This window comes from Hakea prostrata, chromosome 11 (assembly GCF_041222555.1).
Source record: "Hakea prostrata isolate BN-2017 chromosome 11, UWA_Hpros_2, whole genome shotgun sequence".
Lineage (NCBI taxonomy): Eukaryota > Viridiplantae > Streptophyta > Magnoliopsida > Proteales > Proteaceae > Hakea > Hakea prostrata.
In genome coordinates this window covers 10,774,933-10,795,739 of record NC_142610.1, presented here as the reverse complement: position 1 = coordinate 10,795,739, position 20,807 = coordinate 10,774,933, and the positions used below count along the sequence as shown (strand labels likewise).

At 39.6% G+C, this 20,807-nt stretch overlaps 1 protein-coding gene across 2 annotated transcripts in view; it reads left to right on the top strand.

Moving 5' to 3' along the window:
- Positions 1 to 20,807, top strand: part of LOC149000063 (uncharacterized) — an 82,682-nt gene that overhangs the window by 42,318 nt on the left and 19,557 nt on the right. For both annotated transcript variants that reach the window (XM_089139810.1, XM_089139811.1), the window contains exons 13-16: positions 12,569 to 12,631; positions 12,756 to 12,997; positions 13,087 to 13,216; positions 18,205 to 18,297. In XM_089139810.1, the coding sequence (XP_088995936.1) occupies positions 12,569 to 12,631; positions 12,756 to 12,997; positions 13,087 to 13,216; positions 18,205 to 18,297 (528 nt within the window). The remainder of the gene's footprint in view (positions 1 to 12,568; positions 12,632 to 12,755; positions 12,998 to 13,086; positions 13,217 to 18,204; positions 18,298 to 20,807) is intronic.

Genomic DNA, 20,807 nt, shown 5'->3' with positions numbered 1-20,807 from the left:
ATGGGGTGGGTAGCATGGTTGAGTCTTGGTTGGTTCAAACCATAGGATGGGCTTTGGGGATCATTTATGAGAGAAAGGTAAGTGGTTGAGTTGAGTGGGCTGGGCTTTAAAAGAGGGTTAGAGATGGAATGGTTAAGAGGTAGGGAAGGAAGAAAAGGCATGGGCCTTGGGTTATGGAGGAAAGGCCCATGAGCAAGGGAGATAACAGCCTTTAGAGGCGGTGGAGTAAATGTCAAAAAAGGATGAGAAAATGAGTCTTTTTGGGGTCGATCAGAAACTTGGAAAACAGGAGGGAGGCCAGAGGAAGCAGAGGAAGCAGTTGGGAGGATGGAGTGGCTCGAAGGGGAAGGTTGCAAGAGGTTAGATTGCTCGACAAAATCAAGGCTAGCATGAGAAGGGAAAATAACCAGTGGGCACCTTGATCCAGGAGCATGCAGGTCAAGGCTACCGTCAGAGGCATCAGAAAGAAAGGTTGGATTAGCAGGCGAGTAAGATTGGGGAATTTGCAGAGGGTCAGAGGCCATGGCAGTTGTGGGGTTAGCACGAGAATGGAAGTTGACCAGTGAATTGGAGGCCGAACAAACCAGGGAGCTCGAGGATCCAGCGGTAGCAGAGGCAGTAACCAGCGGTAGGCTAACAGGTTCAGAAGGAGCAGCAGAAGCAACAATCGTTGCAGCGGCGACAGTCTCAAGAGCAGTAGATGTACGGCGATTCAATTTTTCCTTCCGTCTTTTGTAAGTCTTGTCGGCGGGAGGAGGAATTGTCGAAGGATCAACGGCGATAGTCGTGTTAGGAGCAAAGGTGGTCGGAATTGATAAGAGATCCAACCGATCAATCAAACTTCGGGGGTTCCGAAGATGGTGGAATCATCAGCTCCACCACAGACGGCGGCGATAGTAGAGCAATACCCGAAGAAGAAGTGGCAGCAGCATCAGGCAAATCCATCCGATGGTTAGAAGACTGAGTAGCGCCGGGAGAGGATTCTATCGACGCCAGAGATGTAGGAATCAAAGGAGCAATCGGCGATGGAGCAGTAAGACCAGTAGAACACTTGTGAACTTCATGACCAAACGAAAGGCATCCAGAGCACCAAGCAGGGACCCAATCATAGACAATAACTTGATTGAAATGAAAACCCGAGTCATCGGCGATAGAGATGCAGGGAGGCAGAGGCTTGGAAGCAGGCACCTCAACACAAATACGAGCATAGGACAATCGTTCAAGTTTGGAAGTCTTCAAATCGGAGCGAAGAGGGCTCCCCAGAGCTGAACCGATGCGACTCAGACACTCTCTGTTCCAGAATTCCAAGGGAGACCTGGCAAATTGACCCACAGGGGAAGGGAGTTGAAGTCGACCCTGCGGAGCGGCATGGAAGGTTCCCAAGGCTTGATGAAAATAGGTGATTTCCCAACATACCAAGGAGACCCAGTGATGGCCTTCAAATGACAAGCAGGAGAGGTAAACTTGAACAACAGAATCCCTTCGTCAATGACAAAAGTATCCAAAGGACTCAAGGAATTCCATTGCTTGGCCAGAGATGCCTTGATAATACCAATAGGAGGGCAGGGGCCAAGAAATTGCCCTAGGACAGCATACTTCCATCGAATGATTTCGGGTGCAGTAGCAGAGGAGGGGCAACAAACTAGAGGGATGGGGGATTCAGAAGAAGGAGGGATGAAGGAAAGATCGCAAGAAGGGGCTTGGGAGGAAAAAAGAGAGCTCCATGCCTTCGACAGAGGGGTGGGAATGGTGGCGGAGGTGGAGGAATGAGAGTGGGGGGGTGGCGGTGGCAGAGGGCTGAGAAGGGGGGTGGCGGAGGGCTGAGAGTTCATGGTTTCATGGTTTCAAGCAGCATCAAAAACCATTCTCGTGCTAACCCCACAAAATGGGTGTTTGTCATCAAGTATAAGCCAAATGGGACCATGGAGAGGTACAAGGGAAGGTTGGTGGCCAAGGGGTTCACTCTAAGCTATGAGATTGACTACTTGGAGGCATTTGCCCCAGTTGCCAAGATATACACAGTTTAGGTTGTCCTTTCATGTGTAGTGAATGAAGGGTGGAGCCTACAACAGTTACATGTGAAAAATGCTTTCCTACATGGAGAACTTCAGGAGGAGGTGTATATGGATGTGCCACCTGAGTATTCTACTACTAAGACTCATGGGAAAGTGTCCAAATTGAAAGAGGGAATTATATGGGTTGAAGCAATCTCCGAGAGCATGGGTTGGGAAGTTCTATAAAGCGATGATCTCTAATGGCTCCAAACAAAGTAATGCAAACATACCTTGTTCATTAAGAGAGATGGTTCCCACACTACCGTACTTCTAATGTATGTGAATAGTGGACAATATTTTGGTCCCAGGAGCAGTAGAGAGGATGAATTTCAGCTTTAAAGACTATTTTGAGGACTTAATTTGAGATTAAAGACATGGGAAAACTCATATATTTGCTAGGGCTGGAGTTAGCATATTCGGCCGGTAGTGTGTCTCTCTCTTAGAGGAACTATATTTTGGATCTACTAGAGGAAATTGGGATGTTAGGATGTAAGCTTGCTGAGACTCATGTTAAGTCTAATCTACACTTGAAGGCAAGAGGAGAACTACTTGATAAAATAAGCACTCGGAAGTTGGTGGGGAAGTTGATCTATCTGTCACATACTAGACCAAATATCACATTTGCAATTAGTCTTGTCAGCCACTATATGCATGATTTATATTCCTCACATCTAGATGCAGTATACCGAATCTTGAGATATTTGAAGGTGTAGAAATACAATGTTTGGCAGAATGGCTTATCGATCAATGATCTCAAGCCCTCTATTTATAATTAAGTGGAAAGTACACTATTACAAGGAATAGAATTTTACATGAATACAAACTCTAATTTAACCCCTATACAAACTCTTATTAGACTCCTAATAGAATCCAACACTCCCCCTCAAGTTGAGGCATAGATATTACTCATGCCCAACTTGCCTACAATAGGAAGGAAATCTCTTTCTTTCAAACCCTTAGTGAAAACATCTGCTACTTGGTCTCCAGATCTTACAAAAGGCATGCAGATAAGCCCTTGTTCCAACTTTCCTTTGACAAAGAACCTGTCAATTTCAATGTGCTTAGTTCGATCATGTTGCACCGGATTATTAACAATACTAATAGCAGCCTTGTTGTCACAATATAACATCAAAGGGTTTGGAACTTGGACTCCAATATCTTCTAGCAAGCCTTTCAACCATAGTAGCTCACAAACTCCACGAACCATAGCTCTATATTCAGCTTCAGTACTAGATAAAGCTACCACATTCTGTTTCTTACTTCTCCAAGTAACTAGATTACCTCCAATAAAGGTACAGTAACCTGAAATTGACTTCCTGTCTGGAGATCCAGCCCAGTCTGCATCAGTGTGTGCTTCTACTTTCAGATTATCAGTGGGTGACTCCTTTTCCAGGAGTTCCCTTCAAATACTGTAGTATTCTGATAACAGCCTTCATATGAGCTAAATATGGATCATGCATGAATTGACTCACTATACCTACAACATAAGCGATGTCTGGCCTGGTGTGGGACAAGTAAATAAGCTTCCGTACCAGCATTTGGTATCTTCCTTTGTCCACTGGTTCTCCCTCTTTTTCTTTAAATTTAGCTCCAGCTTTAATAGGGGTATTAACTGCTTTACACCCCAACATTCCCACTTCTGATAATAGATCTAGGACATACTTTCTTTGGGATAGGAATATACCTTTATTTGATCAAGCCACCTCAATCCCTAAGAAATATTATAACTTCCCTAGATCTTTAATTTCAAACTCTCTGCCAAGAAAGTCCTTCAACTTTTAAATTTCTTCACCATCATTCCCTGTGATGAAAATATCGTCTACATAGACAATGAGAAGTGTGATGTTAGTACTTGACTTCTTGACAAATAGAAGTCATTGCCTTCAGGAGGCGTCCAAACCAGCATTTAGGAGACTGTTTTAACCCATAGAGAGACCTCTTCAATCGACAAACTTTCCCTGCAGTATTGTCATCAGAGAAACCATGTGGGATTTCCATATAAACCTCTTTTGCTAACTCCCCATGTAAGAAGGCATTCTTTACGTCTAGTTGGTGCACGTTCCAGTCTTTGTTCACATCTACAAGACAACGGAACTCGATAGTGTTTAGTTTCGCAACAGGGGCAAAGGTCTCCTGATAATCAATCCCATAGGTTTGGGTAAACCCCTTTGCAACTAGTCTAGCTTTCAACTTGTTGACTGATCCATCCATATTTTGTTTAACCACAAATACCCATTTGCAGCTCACTGGTTTTTTTCCTGGAGGAAGTGTAACCAGCTCCCAAGTGTCATTTTTCTTCATTTGCCTGCATTTCCTCTACCATAGAGGCCTTCCATCTCTTATCAACATAGGCTTCCTGCCAACTTTTAGGAACGGATACAGATGATAGAGAGGATATAAAAGCACGGTAGGAGTCAGACAAAGAGTTATAAGAAACATATTTAGTTATGGGATGTTGAGTACAAGATCTGACCCCTTTTCTAATAGCAATAGGAAGATCAAAAGAAGATACCTCAGTAGAATCTGATTCTGGAGCAGGAGACTGAAGTGGTAACATATCACCTTTCTCCACCTGCTTTAGCCGATTGTATTTCTTCCTCTGATAAGTCTGTACCTCCTTATTCTGGTCAATTTGGTTTTGAAAGACCCCAACAGTGTGTCTCACAGGAGTGGTCTCCCCCTAGCTAGGTTCTTCACATGGTTTAGAAATCGAAGGGGGAGGATTAGAGTCCTCGAGTATACTGGCCGAAGTCTCCCCCTGGTCAGGAAACTCTTCTGAGACTCTTAAGTTGTGTTGGTGTGTGATAGGAAGATCTAGAGTCGGAAAGAACACCTCTCCTCTAGGACTCTCCCCCTGGAGAGGTGTATAGTAAGGGCAAAACTCATGAAAAATTACATCCATGGATACAATGGTTTTACTAGAAGGAGGATGATAACATTTGTACCCTTTTTGAGTAGCAGAATACCCCCAAAAATATGCAGCGTAGGCCGCGAGGAGCCAGCTTACTCTGGTGGGCTATGATTCTGGCATAACACACACATCCAAAAACCTTTGGGGGAATAACAAAAGAAGAGGCTCCTTGAAGAATCTCATTAGGACATTTAAAACCAAGTATCCTACTGGGCATCCTATTCATAAAGTAAAAAGCAGTGAGTATAGCATCACTCCAGTATTGGTCGGTACATTCATAGCAATCATAATGGAACGGGCTATCTCTAAGAGATGCCGATTCTTCCTTTTGGCAACCCCATTTTGGGCAGCCGTATCAACGCAACTGGTTTGATGTATTATGCCAGAGTCAGAGAGATATCTTTGAAATTCACCATCAATATACTCTATGCCATTGTCACTGCGAAGGATCTTCACAGTAGCATTGAACTGAGTTTTAATCATATTATGAAAATCACGAAAACATCGGAAAACCTCATTTTTTTGTTCTAAAAGATAAATCCATGTAGATCGAGAGTGACAATCAATAAAAGTAACAAAGTACCTATGGCCAGTAATAGGCACACGTCGACAGGGACCCCACACATCAGTATGAATTAGCATAAAAGGAACAGGTTTTCTATTATAAAGAGAATGTAAATAGGTAGAACAAGTCTTCTTTGCAAAAATGCAAGCTTCTCAAAAAAAATTATCCTCATTACAAGAAGAAACCAAATCAGGAAATATTTTCTTAAGAGTTCCTAGAGGGGGATGACCTAGCCTACGGTGCCACTGATGAAGGTCTGATATTACCGAATGGACCGGATTAGAAGATGTAGTCAAAGCAGAAGTAGATCCTCCAATCGGCTCGAGCAAATAAAGTCCATTGTCTAGTTTACCACGTCCAATCTCCTTCCCCGTGACCAGATCTGGAAGACACAGTAAGATGGGAAAAATGTCACTTTACAATTCAAGTCATGTGTAAGACTACTGATAGAGAGCAAGTTAGTAGAGAAAGAGGGAACATGTAAAACTTTAGACAAAGAAAGTGATGGAAAATGCTGAATGGTCCCTTTTCCAGTAATGGAAGAATAGGAGCCATCAGCAATGCGAACTTTATCCTTTCCAGAAGTTGGAGAATATTGAAAGAAAGAGGTGGATAAACCTGTCATATGATCTGTGGCTCATGTATCAATGATCCAAGGAGTAGAAACCGAAGAAGCTTGAAAGCCGGCGGTAGAAGACTGCATAATACGTCGCAGAGTAGCGAACTCCTCTTGTGAAAAACCAACGTCTGCAGAGGGTGTGGTGGAAACTGTCTCAGAGAGATTAGCCTTTGGTTTTCCCTTTCTTTGTGCTCGTTTTTGCTCAAAATCAGCAGGCTTCCCATGCAGTTTCCAACAATTTGCCTTGGTATGCTATGGTTTGTGACAGTGCTCACACTTGACAATCTCCTTAGCCGGATCAGATTTAGTGTAAACATAGACTGTAAGGCTGATTTCTCCATAATAGGAGTATGAAGCATGGCTAATCGACGACTTTCCTTACACTGAACAAGAGCATAAGATTGTTCTAGTGTAGGAAAGGGAGAACAACTTAAGACTTGCACTCAGATCTGATCGTACTCCACATTCAAACCTGCTAAGAAGTCATATACCCGAATCTTATCAATGTGCTTCTTATAAGTAGTCACATCATCTAGGTTAGTAGGATGATAATCCCCACAATGATCCAACTCCTGCCAAAGAGAGTGCAACTCTGCATAATAGTGGGCCACAGTCAGTTCCTTTTGGGTAGTCTCATGAAGCTTCTTTCATAACTCATAAACATGTGCATCATTCCCCAACTGTCCATAGGTTTCAATAGTAGCCTTCCAGATTTTGGCTGCAGTATCAAGTAATAGGTAACCCCGAGCAATATTTGGATGCATGGAATTCAAAAGGAATGACATAATAAGGGAGTCATTTGATATCCATTTATCCTGTAAAACACCTGCGGTAGTGGGTTTGATAGTGGTGCCCGTAATATATCCAACTAGTCCTCTTCCAGCAATAGTCAGGTAAGCAGAGCGAGACCAGATCTAATAATTTGTTCCATCAAATCTCACGGAAAGAGAATGAAGAGTGGGGTAATGTTCGGAGCCAGTGGGAGCAGTAGTACCATCAGTGGTTGCCATGTTGATAGAATTGTTTGCAATTCTTCAGTCTTCACCCCTTCAAAGTAACTGAAATGTCGCAGAATGCAACAACCAAACCACCTAAAAAAAAGAATAAATACCCCTCTTTTTTTCCCCTTTTCAGTAATGACAAATATGTCCCTTAAAAATCTCAGATGAAGAATCGATCCTCAATCGCAGGCTTAAGAAGAACAGCCCCTAATCAAAGAACCTCAATTGCAGAACCCTGATCGAAGAACCTCAATTGCAGGTTTCAAATGAAGAACCAGGCTTCAGATGAAGAATCAGAGAGAAAAAAAATTGCAGGAGCAGCGGTAGTTGCAGGAGTTGAAGATGAAGCTGTTGCAGTTGCAGAAGCAGCGGAAGTTGCTGATTTCTTCTTCTCTTCTTCTTTCCTCTGTTTTCTGTTCTTATTCGTCGAATCGAGACGGAATCGAATCGTCTTCTTCTTTCTTCTATTTTTTATGTTTCATTTGGCAACCAAGACGGTACTGAAAAACTGCCAGCAGTAGAACTGAAGATTGGCGATGGGTTTGAAAAAAAATCAGAAGAAGAAGAAGGTAGGTCGCTTCCCTAATCGAACGATAGGTTACAGAATTTCTGTGATAGTTGCAGAAAATTCCTGTGACTGTTGCAGAAAAATTCTGCAGAAAATTCTGCAACAATTGGAGAAAATCTGCGATGGGTTTTGCAGAGAAAAAAAATCCTAATCAAGGCTGGATTTCGATGGATTTCAACACTCTGGATTTCGAGGCTGCCAGAAAGAAAGGGCGATGGATTTCTTTTTTCTTTTTCTCTCACTTCCCCAATCGTATTTAGGCTCTGATGCCATGTAGAAATACAATGTTTGGCAAAATGGCTTATCGATCAATGATCTCAAGCCCTCTATTTATAATTAAGTGGAAAGTATACTATTACAAGGAATAGAATTTTACATGAATACAAACTCTAATTTAACTCCTATACAAACTCTTATTAGACTCCTAATAGAATCCAACAGAAGGCTACTCCAAGGAAAGGTATTTTGATTTCTGCTCATTGACACCTTAAGGTTGAGGCATACACAGATGTGGATTGGGCAGGATGTCCACACGATAGAGGGTTTACCTTTGACTACTGTGCATATGTAGGAGGCAACTTGGTGGCATGGAGGAGTAAAAAGCAGCAATGGTTGCGAGATCCAGTGCTGAAGCAGAGTGTAGGGCTTTACCCCGAGGTATTTTTGAAGTATTGTGGTTGAAGGGTGGCTTCAGGAGCTTGGGAAAGATTTAAAAGCACCTATACAAATGTACTCGGACAACAAATCAACAATTAGCATAGTTTATAATCCGGTACAGCATGACAAAACCAAGCATGTGGAGATCGACAGGCATTTTATCAAGAAAAAGATTGAGGCTGTACTGATTTAGATTACACTTTACCCTGACAATCAACGGGCTGATAATCTTACGAAGTTTCAATAAACTCATTGGTAAGCTGGGCATGATAAATATTTATGTTCCAACTTGAGGGAGAGTGTTGTAAGGCAATAAATAAGAAGTAGATTTACTTTATTATGGAAGGTAGATTTGTTAAGGGATTTCGTAGGATCTTTTACTTCCCTTGTGATATTCCCACACTAGGAAAATTTGATTTGTCTATTTTTGAAAATTATTAGTAAAAATGAAGCTCCTGTTGTGTCCTTCAGACACTAGTCAGGATTTCTCCAAATCTGCAACAATTATCAATAACCAAAGATCAAACTAATGGATCCCCAAGAAACCTAGGTTGAACCTAAGTGATGATGTCCCAAGCCTTAGACAGATCGGACAGTTATATTGTTGTAGATTTGAATTTGAAAATGTTTGGTTTCTTGTGGGGGTTTGAATGATCGAGAAGCTGGAAAAAAAACAGAAAAAGGGATAGGATGATCAAGAAACTGAGAAAAGGAAAAGATAGGGTAGGTTTGAACCTGGTCTGCAGGTAGCCTTTCTGTCGACCACATTCTTCAATGGAGAAGCTTGATTGATGGATAGGAAGACTGGATCCACATTCACAGTAGAATTTGTTGACTTTAAACACCAAGATCCATAATGATGTAAACCCCAGTTCGTGGGTTAAGCTTCAGGATCAATTCAAGTGAATCAGACGTTTAATGTAGGGTTTTACAATCCTGTGGTTGTGGGACTAGGGCTGAATATGGTGTTTTAGGGTTGAAGGAAGGGGAGCTCAAGGTTAGGTTTGATGGAACTCAAGTCTGAATCCTGTTATAATCTTATTTCAGATTTGAAACTCCAAGTTGGATTTAGGACAACTAGGGTTTCTAGGGGGTGGCTAGGGTTAGGGTTAGGGTTAGGATCTAACGTAAAGGAGGGGTAAGGGATGATGAATCTAAAGGGATATAGGGTTCAGGTCAAGTTAGAAAGATCTGAGTGAGATAAGGTTGGGTTTTCTGGGGTTTTGGTGAAGAAAGAGTTTCAGAAATTATGGTTTTGGGTGAGGAGAAAAAAGCTGAAGTTAGGGCTGAAGGTGAGGAGAGGGGAGGGGTGTTGAATCCTAGAAGGGGTGGGATTTGGATGGGTGAATTGTGAGGTTTAGGGTTTAAGGTTTGGATGGGGGAAGGGGGAACCCAGGGTTTAGAGATTTTGGGAAGAACAAAGCTGCTGCAAGGTAGGAAAAGAGGGGAAAAGGAATAAGTGGGCAGTGATGGGATTAGGGTTTGGGGAGGGGATGGGGAATGAAAAAACTAGGGTTAGGAGAAGAAGGGTAAGGCTGCCGCAGGCTAGGGGAGGGCAGAATGAAGGCTGTGATGGAGGGGAAGAGAAGGGGAAACGTAGGGCAGGGGTAGTGGTTTTTACTTAAATGTTATTGGAGAGAAGGGTTGCTGAATTTCAGAAAATCTGAATGCACAAAGCTGCCACAGGTTTCCTCCCTTGGAAACCCATGACTTTGCTCAATATCTTCCTTTAGTCAACTTCATTTGTTATTCGATAATCAAAATTGCCTTCTTTACAAGAAAAGGGCTATATTATAGCCTTACATGAAGGATTCAAGAAAATCAAACTAGGACTCTAATCGGAAACCAAAACAAACTAGGGCTCTTAAGTCTTAACTAAACAAAAGTGCAAACATATAGGGACTTCTAATTTAAGAAGGAATCCTTTTTAAGATAGGACTCCTACTTAGGAACCAAAAGAAAGAACTTCTACTTTACTTGGGACTCTCATTCTACTATGGACTCTTACTCAACCAATCCTAGGATGATTCAAATTGCAAAACAAGAGTAGGGTTAGTTTCCTGGTAGAATTTGGACTACTACTGAAAGAATTTTTCTCTAAGTAGGACCATGGTGGGAGATCTCGCGAGATATCTCGTTTTTTCACATAGGCGAGACGAGATGGAGGTCGAGAGCAGAGAGTTGGGATATCTCGCCTTGGATCTCGCTGGAACTCTCAATTTTTGCCTGTATTTGTGGATTTCGGCTGGATTCTCACTTGCAATTACTCTTAGCACATCTACAACATTGAAGGAAGATCAATCATTCTCCACTTGTATTATGAACTTATGATTTAATGCTTATGTAGAACTTCTAATGGTTGTATAATTTTATTATTCTATTCTTGAAAATTGAGATTGTGATACTCATATGATGGAATTTTCATAACATGTAGGTTACTTAATGCATTTGATACACTTGCTTATCATTTATATGCCTTAAAGATTCTATATTACACGTTGTATAACATTGCATTCCCTAATCCTACAACATTTCGGTTTCACACTATGGGTAGACTTAGAAATCATACATGAGGTTGTGATCTGACAAATCTAGGGCCACCAATGTGTTCAAAAGGCCTTAAATAGGCTAAATACCAAGTTTCAACCCAATTGGGACCCTAAAACCCACTGAGATGGGCCACCGAGTTGACGCCAAAAAATTGTATATCTCGACCGAGATCTTGCCAAGATGGTCGAGATCTCGGTTTTTCAAGGTGGCGAGATCTCGCTCGAGAGCGAGATCTTCCACCATGAGTAGGATTCCTAACTAGCCTAGGACTCATTCATATCTTGACAAGGACCAAATAACAAAATAAGATTAGGACTAGAATCCCAATAAAATTCTGGTTCTTCTTAGATCAAGTTGGGCTGGATCGGGCACCCTAAATGACAAAAATGCCTCTATGCTGGCTGAATTTTCCTGGATTGCTGGCAAGGTACTGCTAACCCCTGGGCCTTCTTGCAGTGGTCTTGGATCCAGTTCACATCATGTAACCATCTTGGACTTGAAACGCCAAGTATATCTGGTAATTGGACTTTTAACTATTAGAAACCCCATTCTAGACTTTGAGCACTAGATCTTAAACTCTTAAAAGAGGAAACACCAGTGACTTGCTAAGCATATATCACATGAACTATAACCGTTGTTTCTTCCCATCATATGGAGTATAAATATGGCCTAAATGCAAATGCAAACATCTAACCTAATTAGAAATTTAAGATTTGTTACTCTAAAGGAAAAGTGAATCCTCCCATGTTTGGGGGCCTTTTGAAAGTCCTAATATGAGCTAAGTTAAAACATAAAAAGATTTTTCTGCCCTCGATAAATTAAAAAAAAAAAAAGCATGGGAGATTTACATGCTCAACTGTTTTAGGTTCATTAAACTAGCCCATTATAGCAATAAGTTGAGAACACATGGAATGAAGGCCCACTTCCTATATGATCCAGCCCTAGGTCTATTCCTCGGAAAAAGAACAAAATACTGTGCTGGATCTTCATCAGTTTCATTTCCCTTGCCAGTATGGTTAGTTGGTGGTCCTATATTGTCAATAAAAAGCATAGCAGATGGGGGCTTCCCGATCTGCTTTCCACCTTCCTCATCTCTCCCCCAACATGGATGTCTCCACTGAATTTTTCTAGCTAGCATCTGGATTCTTCTTTCATTTGTGTGTGCTCAATTCTTTCTTCCATCGGAACAATTCATTCCTTGTGTATTCATCGCAAACTCCTGAGCTCTACCAAGCATTGACTAACTATTGAAATAGAACTGCGTTGTTCACTCACCATTTCCCGTATTGGATGAGCCTACCATCTTATATAGTTGACCCTTCAATTTCTTCATTTCTGTATGCATCTCCAAATTATAACTTTTATCCTTCCCATTTAAGGTTCTTTCAATTTCTTTTCTTATTTTGGTAATCTTCTTCTTCTTCTTCTTTTTTATTTTATTTTTTTTAAATGTGTGTATGTGTTATTTTTCTTTGGGTTTTTTTCATATAGAGTTCAATTTGAGGGTATTTTATTTATTGCAGAAAGATAGGCTTGTCAAACCTAAGTTAAAAGTAGTCTATAAAAGGCACCAAACACTGCAGTGATGTTACTGTATACAATAACAGTCTCTCTCTCACACTAATATTTTCTTCTAATTGCAGTCTCTTCATACTGCAGTCCTAGGTCCTGACAGTGCACCTTTGGAAGTCCAAATTAGAACACAGGTGCCAGACTTCTTGTGTTTTTAAATATGGAAACAAAATTATTGAACTATTTCTTTTCATTTTTTCTCGGTTCATGTGATAATCATACCATCTCTATTGTAATAGTTACACTTTAATTGTGTAGAGAATGCATGAGACTGCAGAATATGGACTTGCAGCACACTGGCTTTACAAAGAAGCTGAAAACAAGGTTCCTTATGCAAGTGCATTACATGATCCAAGAATAAATGCATCCTACCAATCCAAAGGATCGGAGGATGATACCTCTGTCAAAGCCGATGAATTTTGGAAGTACAGTTCCCTAAAGGTGGGACATCCAGCCTTAAGAGTTGAAGGAAGTCACCTTCTTGCAGCTGTTATTATTAGGTTTGATGACTTGGCCTCTCTTGGTGATTTAGATAGTGCATTATAAAATTCATTTACAAACTCATGCCTGAAACACATCAATTTTACAGAGTAGATAAGGGCGGAAGAGAGTTACTTGTGGCTGTCAGCTTTGGACTTGCAGCTTCTGAAGCCGTTGCTGATAGGAGATATTCTTCCCAGCTAAAGAGGTGGGAAGCTTATGCAAGGCTGTTCAAAAAGGTTGGTGCCTGTATTTGATATGTTTGTGTGAGAGAGGTAGAGAGATTGAGGCATCATTAGGGTAACAGATAAAAGCTTTAGATCATCTCAGCCTTCTAAATTGCTTTTATAATTGATGTGGTTTTCATTTCGAGTGTGCATAGAAGTTGCTTGCATGAATACTTAAAAGGTAATAACAGGGCTAAAGAATAAAGATCTGTTTGTTTATCCTTTCATATTGGATGGTGATAAAGCTCAACTTAGCCTTCTAAATTGCTTTTGATAGTTGATGTAGTTTCATTTGGACTTTGCATGGGAATTGCTTGTGTGAATGCGTAATGAGGGAGCACAGGGCTAAGGGATAAACTTCTTTGGGGTTTGGTTGTGTATAGTTTATCCTTCCAGATTGGATGGTAATCTAGTGTCATTTTGAAAGCCTAAATATATAGTTGCACTAGTAATATATGTTTGTTTGAATGAACGATTTCACATTAAGTTTAAAGTTTTTTACTGCATAATAAATTCTTAATCTACATTTTAGAGGGTAAAATAAATCAGAGATCTCTTCTGCCTTATTATGGTTTAACATTAGATCCATTGGCAAGATGATGTTTTTTCTGTGATAGAACAATATATTTTTCTAGCCATTCTTATTTTCAATACCATCATCATTTGATTGGTGTCCATCATTTCCCAAAGCAACATGATGATATGGAATCAGCTATGACTACATTCCAATGCTTTTTCATACTTCATCTCTCTGCATTCTTGATGCCAGATCATAGTGTATGGAAAGAAGTTGTGAGATTCGGGTTCAAAAAACCTATGGTGTTGTTTTTATCTTTTGAAGATCTGATTTGAAGATCATCTGGAAGATTTCATTAGTATCTTCTAGAAGATTACAGGCAGATTAAGTTTCTGTAGCATGTTTGGCCACCAATAGCTCTTATTTATTGTAAATCCTCCTCTGCTAATAGGTAGCTTAGGATTTAGGTACCTAAGTTACTATTTTGCAGTCACCAGTCACTTTGTATCTTGGCAACTATTCCTTAGCTAAGTAGAGTTTCTAATTTTAAAGGACCGCGCTACTGCAATGGAGGTTTCTTATTTCATTGGGGTTATAAATAAAAGAGAAAAGGGGTTACACTGCAGCCAACAATTTTAAATAAAAGAAATTTTGATTTTTTTATGTTGTTTTTCCTTGTGAAATGCAAAATGGGCTTTGATATGATATTACAACTAGCAAGGTGAGAGGCTTTTCATAATTGATAAGCTGCTGATTGTAGGCGTGATGCCCAGTTCATATTGTTTCTGGTTTTTGTTTCAATGCAAAAGTAATCAACATAAATTCTGCTATTAATTTTGTTCGTCTCTATACCGCAGATACTGTTGCATTGACATCTTGGTTCTTTCTTTTCTTTGTGGTCATTTTGCATTTCTTGGTACCTGATCCACGGGGGAGGGCTGAAAAGGTAGGCTGTTGGGTGCCACTACTGACTGAAGATTGATTACTGGATTTGATTCCTTGAGTTTTCAATACTCAAAGATGAGTTTTTCCAAGTCGGAGAACTAATGCATATCATAGTAAAGAGAAAGGAGGTTTGGGATTCTGGTATGAAACCTGCAGATCTTGTTTTACGATCTCCTAGAAGATATGATTTGAGGATCATGTGGAAGATTATACAAGGATTGCAGGAATCTAGAGGATTTTGTAGAGTATTCTGCTAGGTATTTCAGGAGCCTTTTCACCAGCTAAGTAATTTGGAAATTAAATAATTTAGTTACTATTTTTACAGTGACTACTAAATTTCTATTTTGGCTTCTTCCTTAGCTATGGAGAGTTACTATTGTTGTAAGTGATCCTTCTGGCACAGTATAGGTTTCCTATGTTGTTTTTCTATTAAGATAGCGAATACAATGAGAGGGGTCATACTCTAGCCAACAATTTTAGACAAATGAAAAGTTGATAGTTTTATGATGTTTTGTCCTTATTAGTTGCAAGATGGACTGTGAGGCTTTGGACGGTCAGTGTGATGCTGATCGGTGGTAAGGTGGTATGCCCATGTCATCCTTTTTATTTTTCTTCTATTATTGATTTTGTTTGTCCCAATAACACTGGTCCTGTTGCAATTACTCTTCCACTGATTCTTCTCTGGCTTGGGATGAATTCCTATTAGTTATGCTGCAATACTTGCTTAGCTTTTGCAAATCAACCAACATATTTGTTTGTACTCTCCGTTCTTTGTTTAGGAGTGGCTTACCCTTATTTTAAACAGAACCTGTAACGTAAATACAATACACTTACTTTAAAACAAGGTTTCTAGTATCTGTATCAGGTAAGAGTATCAGAAGGGTGATCTTTAAAAGATCTATTGTATCGTATCAGAGAGATGCAAGAAATGAATGGGTCATATGCCAAAATAGGAAAACAATTTTTGTGCAGAAAACAAAATATAGAAGCAACACGTAAAATATGCCATATATAAACAAGTAAAGGATGAGGTTTGTTATGTTTACTATTACCAAATTTTGTCAGGTGTGTTGCTGGTAATGGTCAGTGGACTACATTGTAGCCTGAGACCAAGGTATTGAAACAGCCTCTCAGCAAAAATTGTAGGGGTAATGCTGCATGGGAAAATTCCGCCCCCTTCCCCCCCCCCCCTCGACTATGGTTGAGCGGAAGCCTTTGGCGCTGGATTTGCCCTTTTTATTGAGTTGTTGTGTCATGTCGATATCTTAAGGATGTGATACATATTGGTGTGTTTGCTTGGTAGGATCATGTGCATTTAGTATGAAGTGAGGATATTGAGTGTTATTGACTTATGAATCCTAGAAAAGTGCATTCCTCTAAATGATGGTAAATATGGAAAGTTGATTACAGCTGGGGGAAAATTAGAGTTGATAAGACCCAGAAATATGTTTCATGGTCCTGATTCTGTTTAACTCATTCTTTTATCGATGCAGAACTTCTTGCCATTTTCTTAGAGTTGTCCCATTAAATATTGGAGTAAAAAAGATGAGCACGTTTATGTCAATGGAAGATGGTACTCAACGAGTTTCTGACTGTAGGACAATTTTTTTGGTGACGCGGCTCTGAGCAAAAAAATTATGGGGTAAGGCTGCGTAGGAAAACTGCCCCCCCCCCCCCCCCCAAAAAAAAAAAAAAAAAAAAAAAAGAAAAAGAAGACCCTTTGGCACCGGGTTCGCCCTTTGTATATTCATTGCCAAATGAAAAAAGGGAAAACAGTGAATGGTATGCCTTTTCCATCGGGAGGCCCCTGAGGGGGCAGAGGAAAATAACAGTGCTACATACAGGGAGGAGAACACTCAACCCCGGAGGGATGGAGGGGTGGGCTTGGAGGGAGTGGGGGTTTGGAAAAAATGAGAGGGTTGTCCCTAGGAGACAAAAGTGTCTTTTTCTTACAGAGGTAACACAAGAGATGTGGAAGTAGGGATTTTTCTTATCACATAAAAGAAAATTGCTAGGCCAGCAACACCTGCCCAAATAGAGGAGAGGGGCAGCTTAAAGAAGAATGTCATCAAGATCTTTGGTCAGAGACTGCAATTACGGGGGTACAGAGATGTCCCAGTGAAGAAGGAATGACTCTGTAGGGAGGCACTTGAATAGAGCTTGCCATACACAGAAGGTTTTTGAAAGGGAATCAAGAGAAAATGTAGGGCTTAGATGAGAAGCTGGGGCTGGGATTTGGATCAAACACTGGGAGTGAAGTTTGAACCTGGATTGGTGGCATTTGGATGGTTGGTTTGGTCCAGGCAGGTTTTGGTTGAAAAGGTTAATGTCCAGAGATGGAGGGCATATAGGGTCTGGGTAAATCTAGTGAAGGGCTAGGACGGGGATGAATCAAACTCACGGTTGTTACAATTTGTACTTCGCATCATCTTGTCTGAGTGGTGAACTTGAATAAAATCAGATCCTGGTCAAGAACTTGAAGGAAAGCTTCAACGAGAATCGCTTGGGCTTCACACCATTGGTGCCAATTGGATCAAACAGCATCCCACTAACAGTGATAGAACTAATTCTCCCTCAGTGGAAAAGAAGATGCAGAACAGCAGCTTTGGAGACAATTCTTGGTAGTGATGGGGTGAGAATACCTCTTCTCTCCCTCCCCCCCCCCCTTTGTTTATACTGGCCATAAGGCCTTACCCATATCAGCCTAGGAGTTAGAAAATGACCACACCCTTCTTGGCCAAATTTTATTGCATGGTCAATAGGTGATATGACTCATTAAGGTGTCATGCAGTGTCATATGACCACTAAAATGTAAAACTATGTCTACTACTACTTCTAAGTTCTTCTTCTTGCGGATGTAGGTCAATCTGCTTCACCCTGAATTATAAAATGATTCACTGTTTGTTTTGTGCTTAGAAATAATTAATAATACTAAATATATTAAGAACTATGCTGAAAAACTAGTAGAGATCATCTGATCAAATTCAAGTAATCTACAATACTGTTAATGGTAGATTTAAATTGAATTGGTCTTGGTCTTGCAGGCTCCTTGTGTGCAGTGAATGATTTATATTTCCTTGGTAAATAAGAAAACAAAATATAATTATCACTTTTTGCCAGATGTGAACTAACAAAGATCTTTTGTATGTTCATATTAATTTTTTGATAAAAAAAAACCCATTTGTTTTTGAGTAGGAAATGTGTTGAAGATAGCTACAGGTCTTGGAGTAATTTTTTCGTACTATATATCTTTTCAATCAGTAAAAATATTTTATTTATGAGAAAAGAAAAAAAAAACTCTATTATTAAAAAATGTTCTTGGCTAATCTATTAAATTGCAGCTTCATTTTTCAGAAGAAATGACGTTTAGATATTTTTGCAATTTGAAAAAAAAAATATACTCAAAAAGAAGTTCATTTCGCAATAGCTCGTACATTTTTTTCAAAAGAAATGGCATTTAGATATCTTTAGAATTAAAAGAAGATTATTTTGCAAAAAGTTCTTACATTTCTCATTCGCATTGAATGTGGTTTTTCAGGTTTCAGATCAATGGTGGTGTGAGCCAGGACATGGAGATTGGTGCACCTGCTTAGAAAAGTATACACTTTGTCGAGATGGTATGTACCATAAGGTATGCACTTCATAACGTGGAGTAATTACAGTTATTGATGCAAATGTGATGACCAATGAGTTCCTTGAAAATTTATAGCACAGTATGGTTAATTAGTTACATAGAGGAGAATAATAGCCAGGTGATGGTGCCTTCATAAATAGCAGTATTCAGGAAAGAGTATCCAAACAAAATTGGGACAGAAAAAAATTAATGTATAATTTTGTTTTTGTAGGTTTGCAAAATGTGTGATTTTTATGTAAGTTCCTGACCATCCCTTGAACTGAAGCTTTTCAAATAAGTCCTCTGTGGCTCCATTTATTTCAGTGACATATTTTGCAAGAATTCTCTTGAATGCTCAAGAAATCTTTGGAATAAAAAGATAGATAGAAACTATCTGCTATGTATAGTGTTAAAAATGGAAGGGAATGAAAAAATACAAATGAACCTAATGAAGATATTGGATGTGATCTTCTAAAAGTTGGATCTTATATTCTCAAAGTTGGATCTATCTTGGTCCATCATGCCATTACCGCATTGGAGGACTCCTCTCCATCTTCAGCCTAGAATCTTTTCCTGAATCTCCCTTGTCATATTGTGCTACATTGTCATGTAAGATATAAAAAATGAAGGAAATTTGATGAAGAAATACAAAGTTTTATGGATCTTGTTATGGGACACTCAATTTGGTTGGGCTCAATGTCTCTGCTACCTATCAGGTTTCAGTATAATGTGAGGCCATGTGGCGAAACAGATAATAAAAAATTTAAGTGCGAAGAGGGTGCGTTAAATTTGGAGGGGTGCATGAGCATATGTTTCTTTCTTTTCTTCTTCCTTTTTTTTTTTCTTTCTTTTTTTTTTTTTTTTTTTTTCCCTTTTTCCTTTGGGTGTTTGGGTGGGGGTTGTCTTCTGTTGCATTGATGGATAAATAATTGAATTGGAGATTGACATTTGACATGTGGGCCATTGACCTGTGTTGAGAAACACAGATATTAGTAGAATGGCTTATGGATCAATGATCTCAAGCCTTCTATTTATAATTAAGTGGAAAGTACACTATTACATAAATACCCTTATTTGGGTAACAAGAATTAGAAATTTACATGAATGCAAACTCTAATTGAACTCCTAGTAGAATCTAACATTCCCCCTCAAGTTGAGACATAGATATTAGTCAGGCCCAATTTGACTACAATAGGAAGGAAATCTCTTTCTTTCAAACCCTTAGTGAAAACATCTGCTACTTGGTCTTCATACGTCACAAAAGGCATGCAGATAAGCCCTTGTTCCAGCTTTCCTTTGACAAAAAACCTGTCAATTTCAATGTGCTTAGTTTGATCATGTTGCATCAGATTATTAGCAATACTATTAGCAGCCTTGTTGTCATAATATAACATTATAGGGTTTGGACTTGGACTCTAATATCTTGCAGCAAGCCTTTCAACCATGGTAGCTCACAAACTCCACGAACCATAGCTTTATATTCAGCTTCGGTACTGGATAAAGGTACCACATTCTGTTTCTTACTTCTCCAAGTAACTAGATTACCTCCAACAAAGGTACAGTAACCTGAAATTGACTTCCTGTTTGGAGATCTAGCCCAGTCTGCATCGTATATGCTTCTACTTTCAGATTATCAGTGGGTGTTGGATTCTATTAGGAGTCTAATAAAAGTTTGTATAGGAGTTAAATTAGAGTTTGCATTCATGTAAACTTCTATTCCTTATAATAGTCTACTTTCCACTTAATTATAAATAGAGGGCTTAAGATCATGGATCAATAAGCCATTCACCACAATCGTTTCTTTCAACATGGCATCAAAGCCTAAGTTCGATTAGGATCTTCTTCTATTTTTTTCTTTCTTCAAACCCACAAACCCGTAGCAGATTATCTTTTTTCACCAAAACCCTTCGCAGTTTTTTCTTGTTCTTCTACAACCTAATTCTGCAACCATCGTAGAAATCAATTCTTCAAACCATAATTCTGCAACCATCGTTGGGCAGAAAAAAAATTTCCCCTTTACAAACCCATCGCACCGCTGCACTATCGTTTCAGTACCACCTCAAAGATCAGAGAAAAAAAAAAGGAAAGAAGAAGAGAAGAAGAACCACGCTTCATGTTGCTTCTCGCAACAAGAATTCTCATTGCTTTGCGATTCTCTGAGCTGCCGACTGCTGCTTTTCTTCTGCAACTTCCTGCCGATTGCTCCGCTGCTCTTATTGCTGCTTCTACGCCGGAGCTTCGCAACTTCCACCGAAGAGACTCTGAAGAGTGAAGACTACTCTCTTGTATTTATGTTTTCTGTTTCGATCAGCCCAACCAAAATAAGAAGAAAAACAGAAAACGTAAATACTATGTTTGAGGGTAGGTTTGTAATTTACAAACTTTCAAGGACCTGTTTGTGATTTTCCATATCATCGAATCGAATCGAATCGAATCGAATCGAATCAGAATCGAATCGAATCGAATCAATTATAATCAAAATCGAAAAGAAAAAAAATGTTACTTCGAAAGGTTGAAGATCGAAGAAG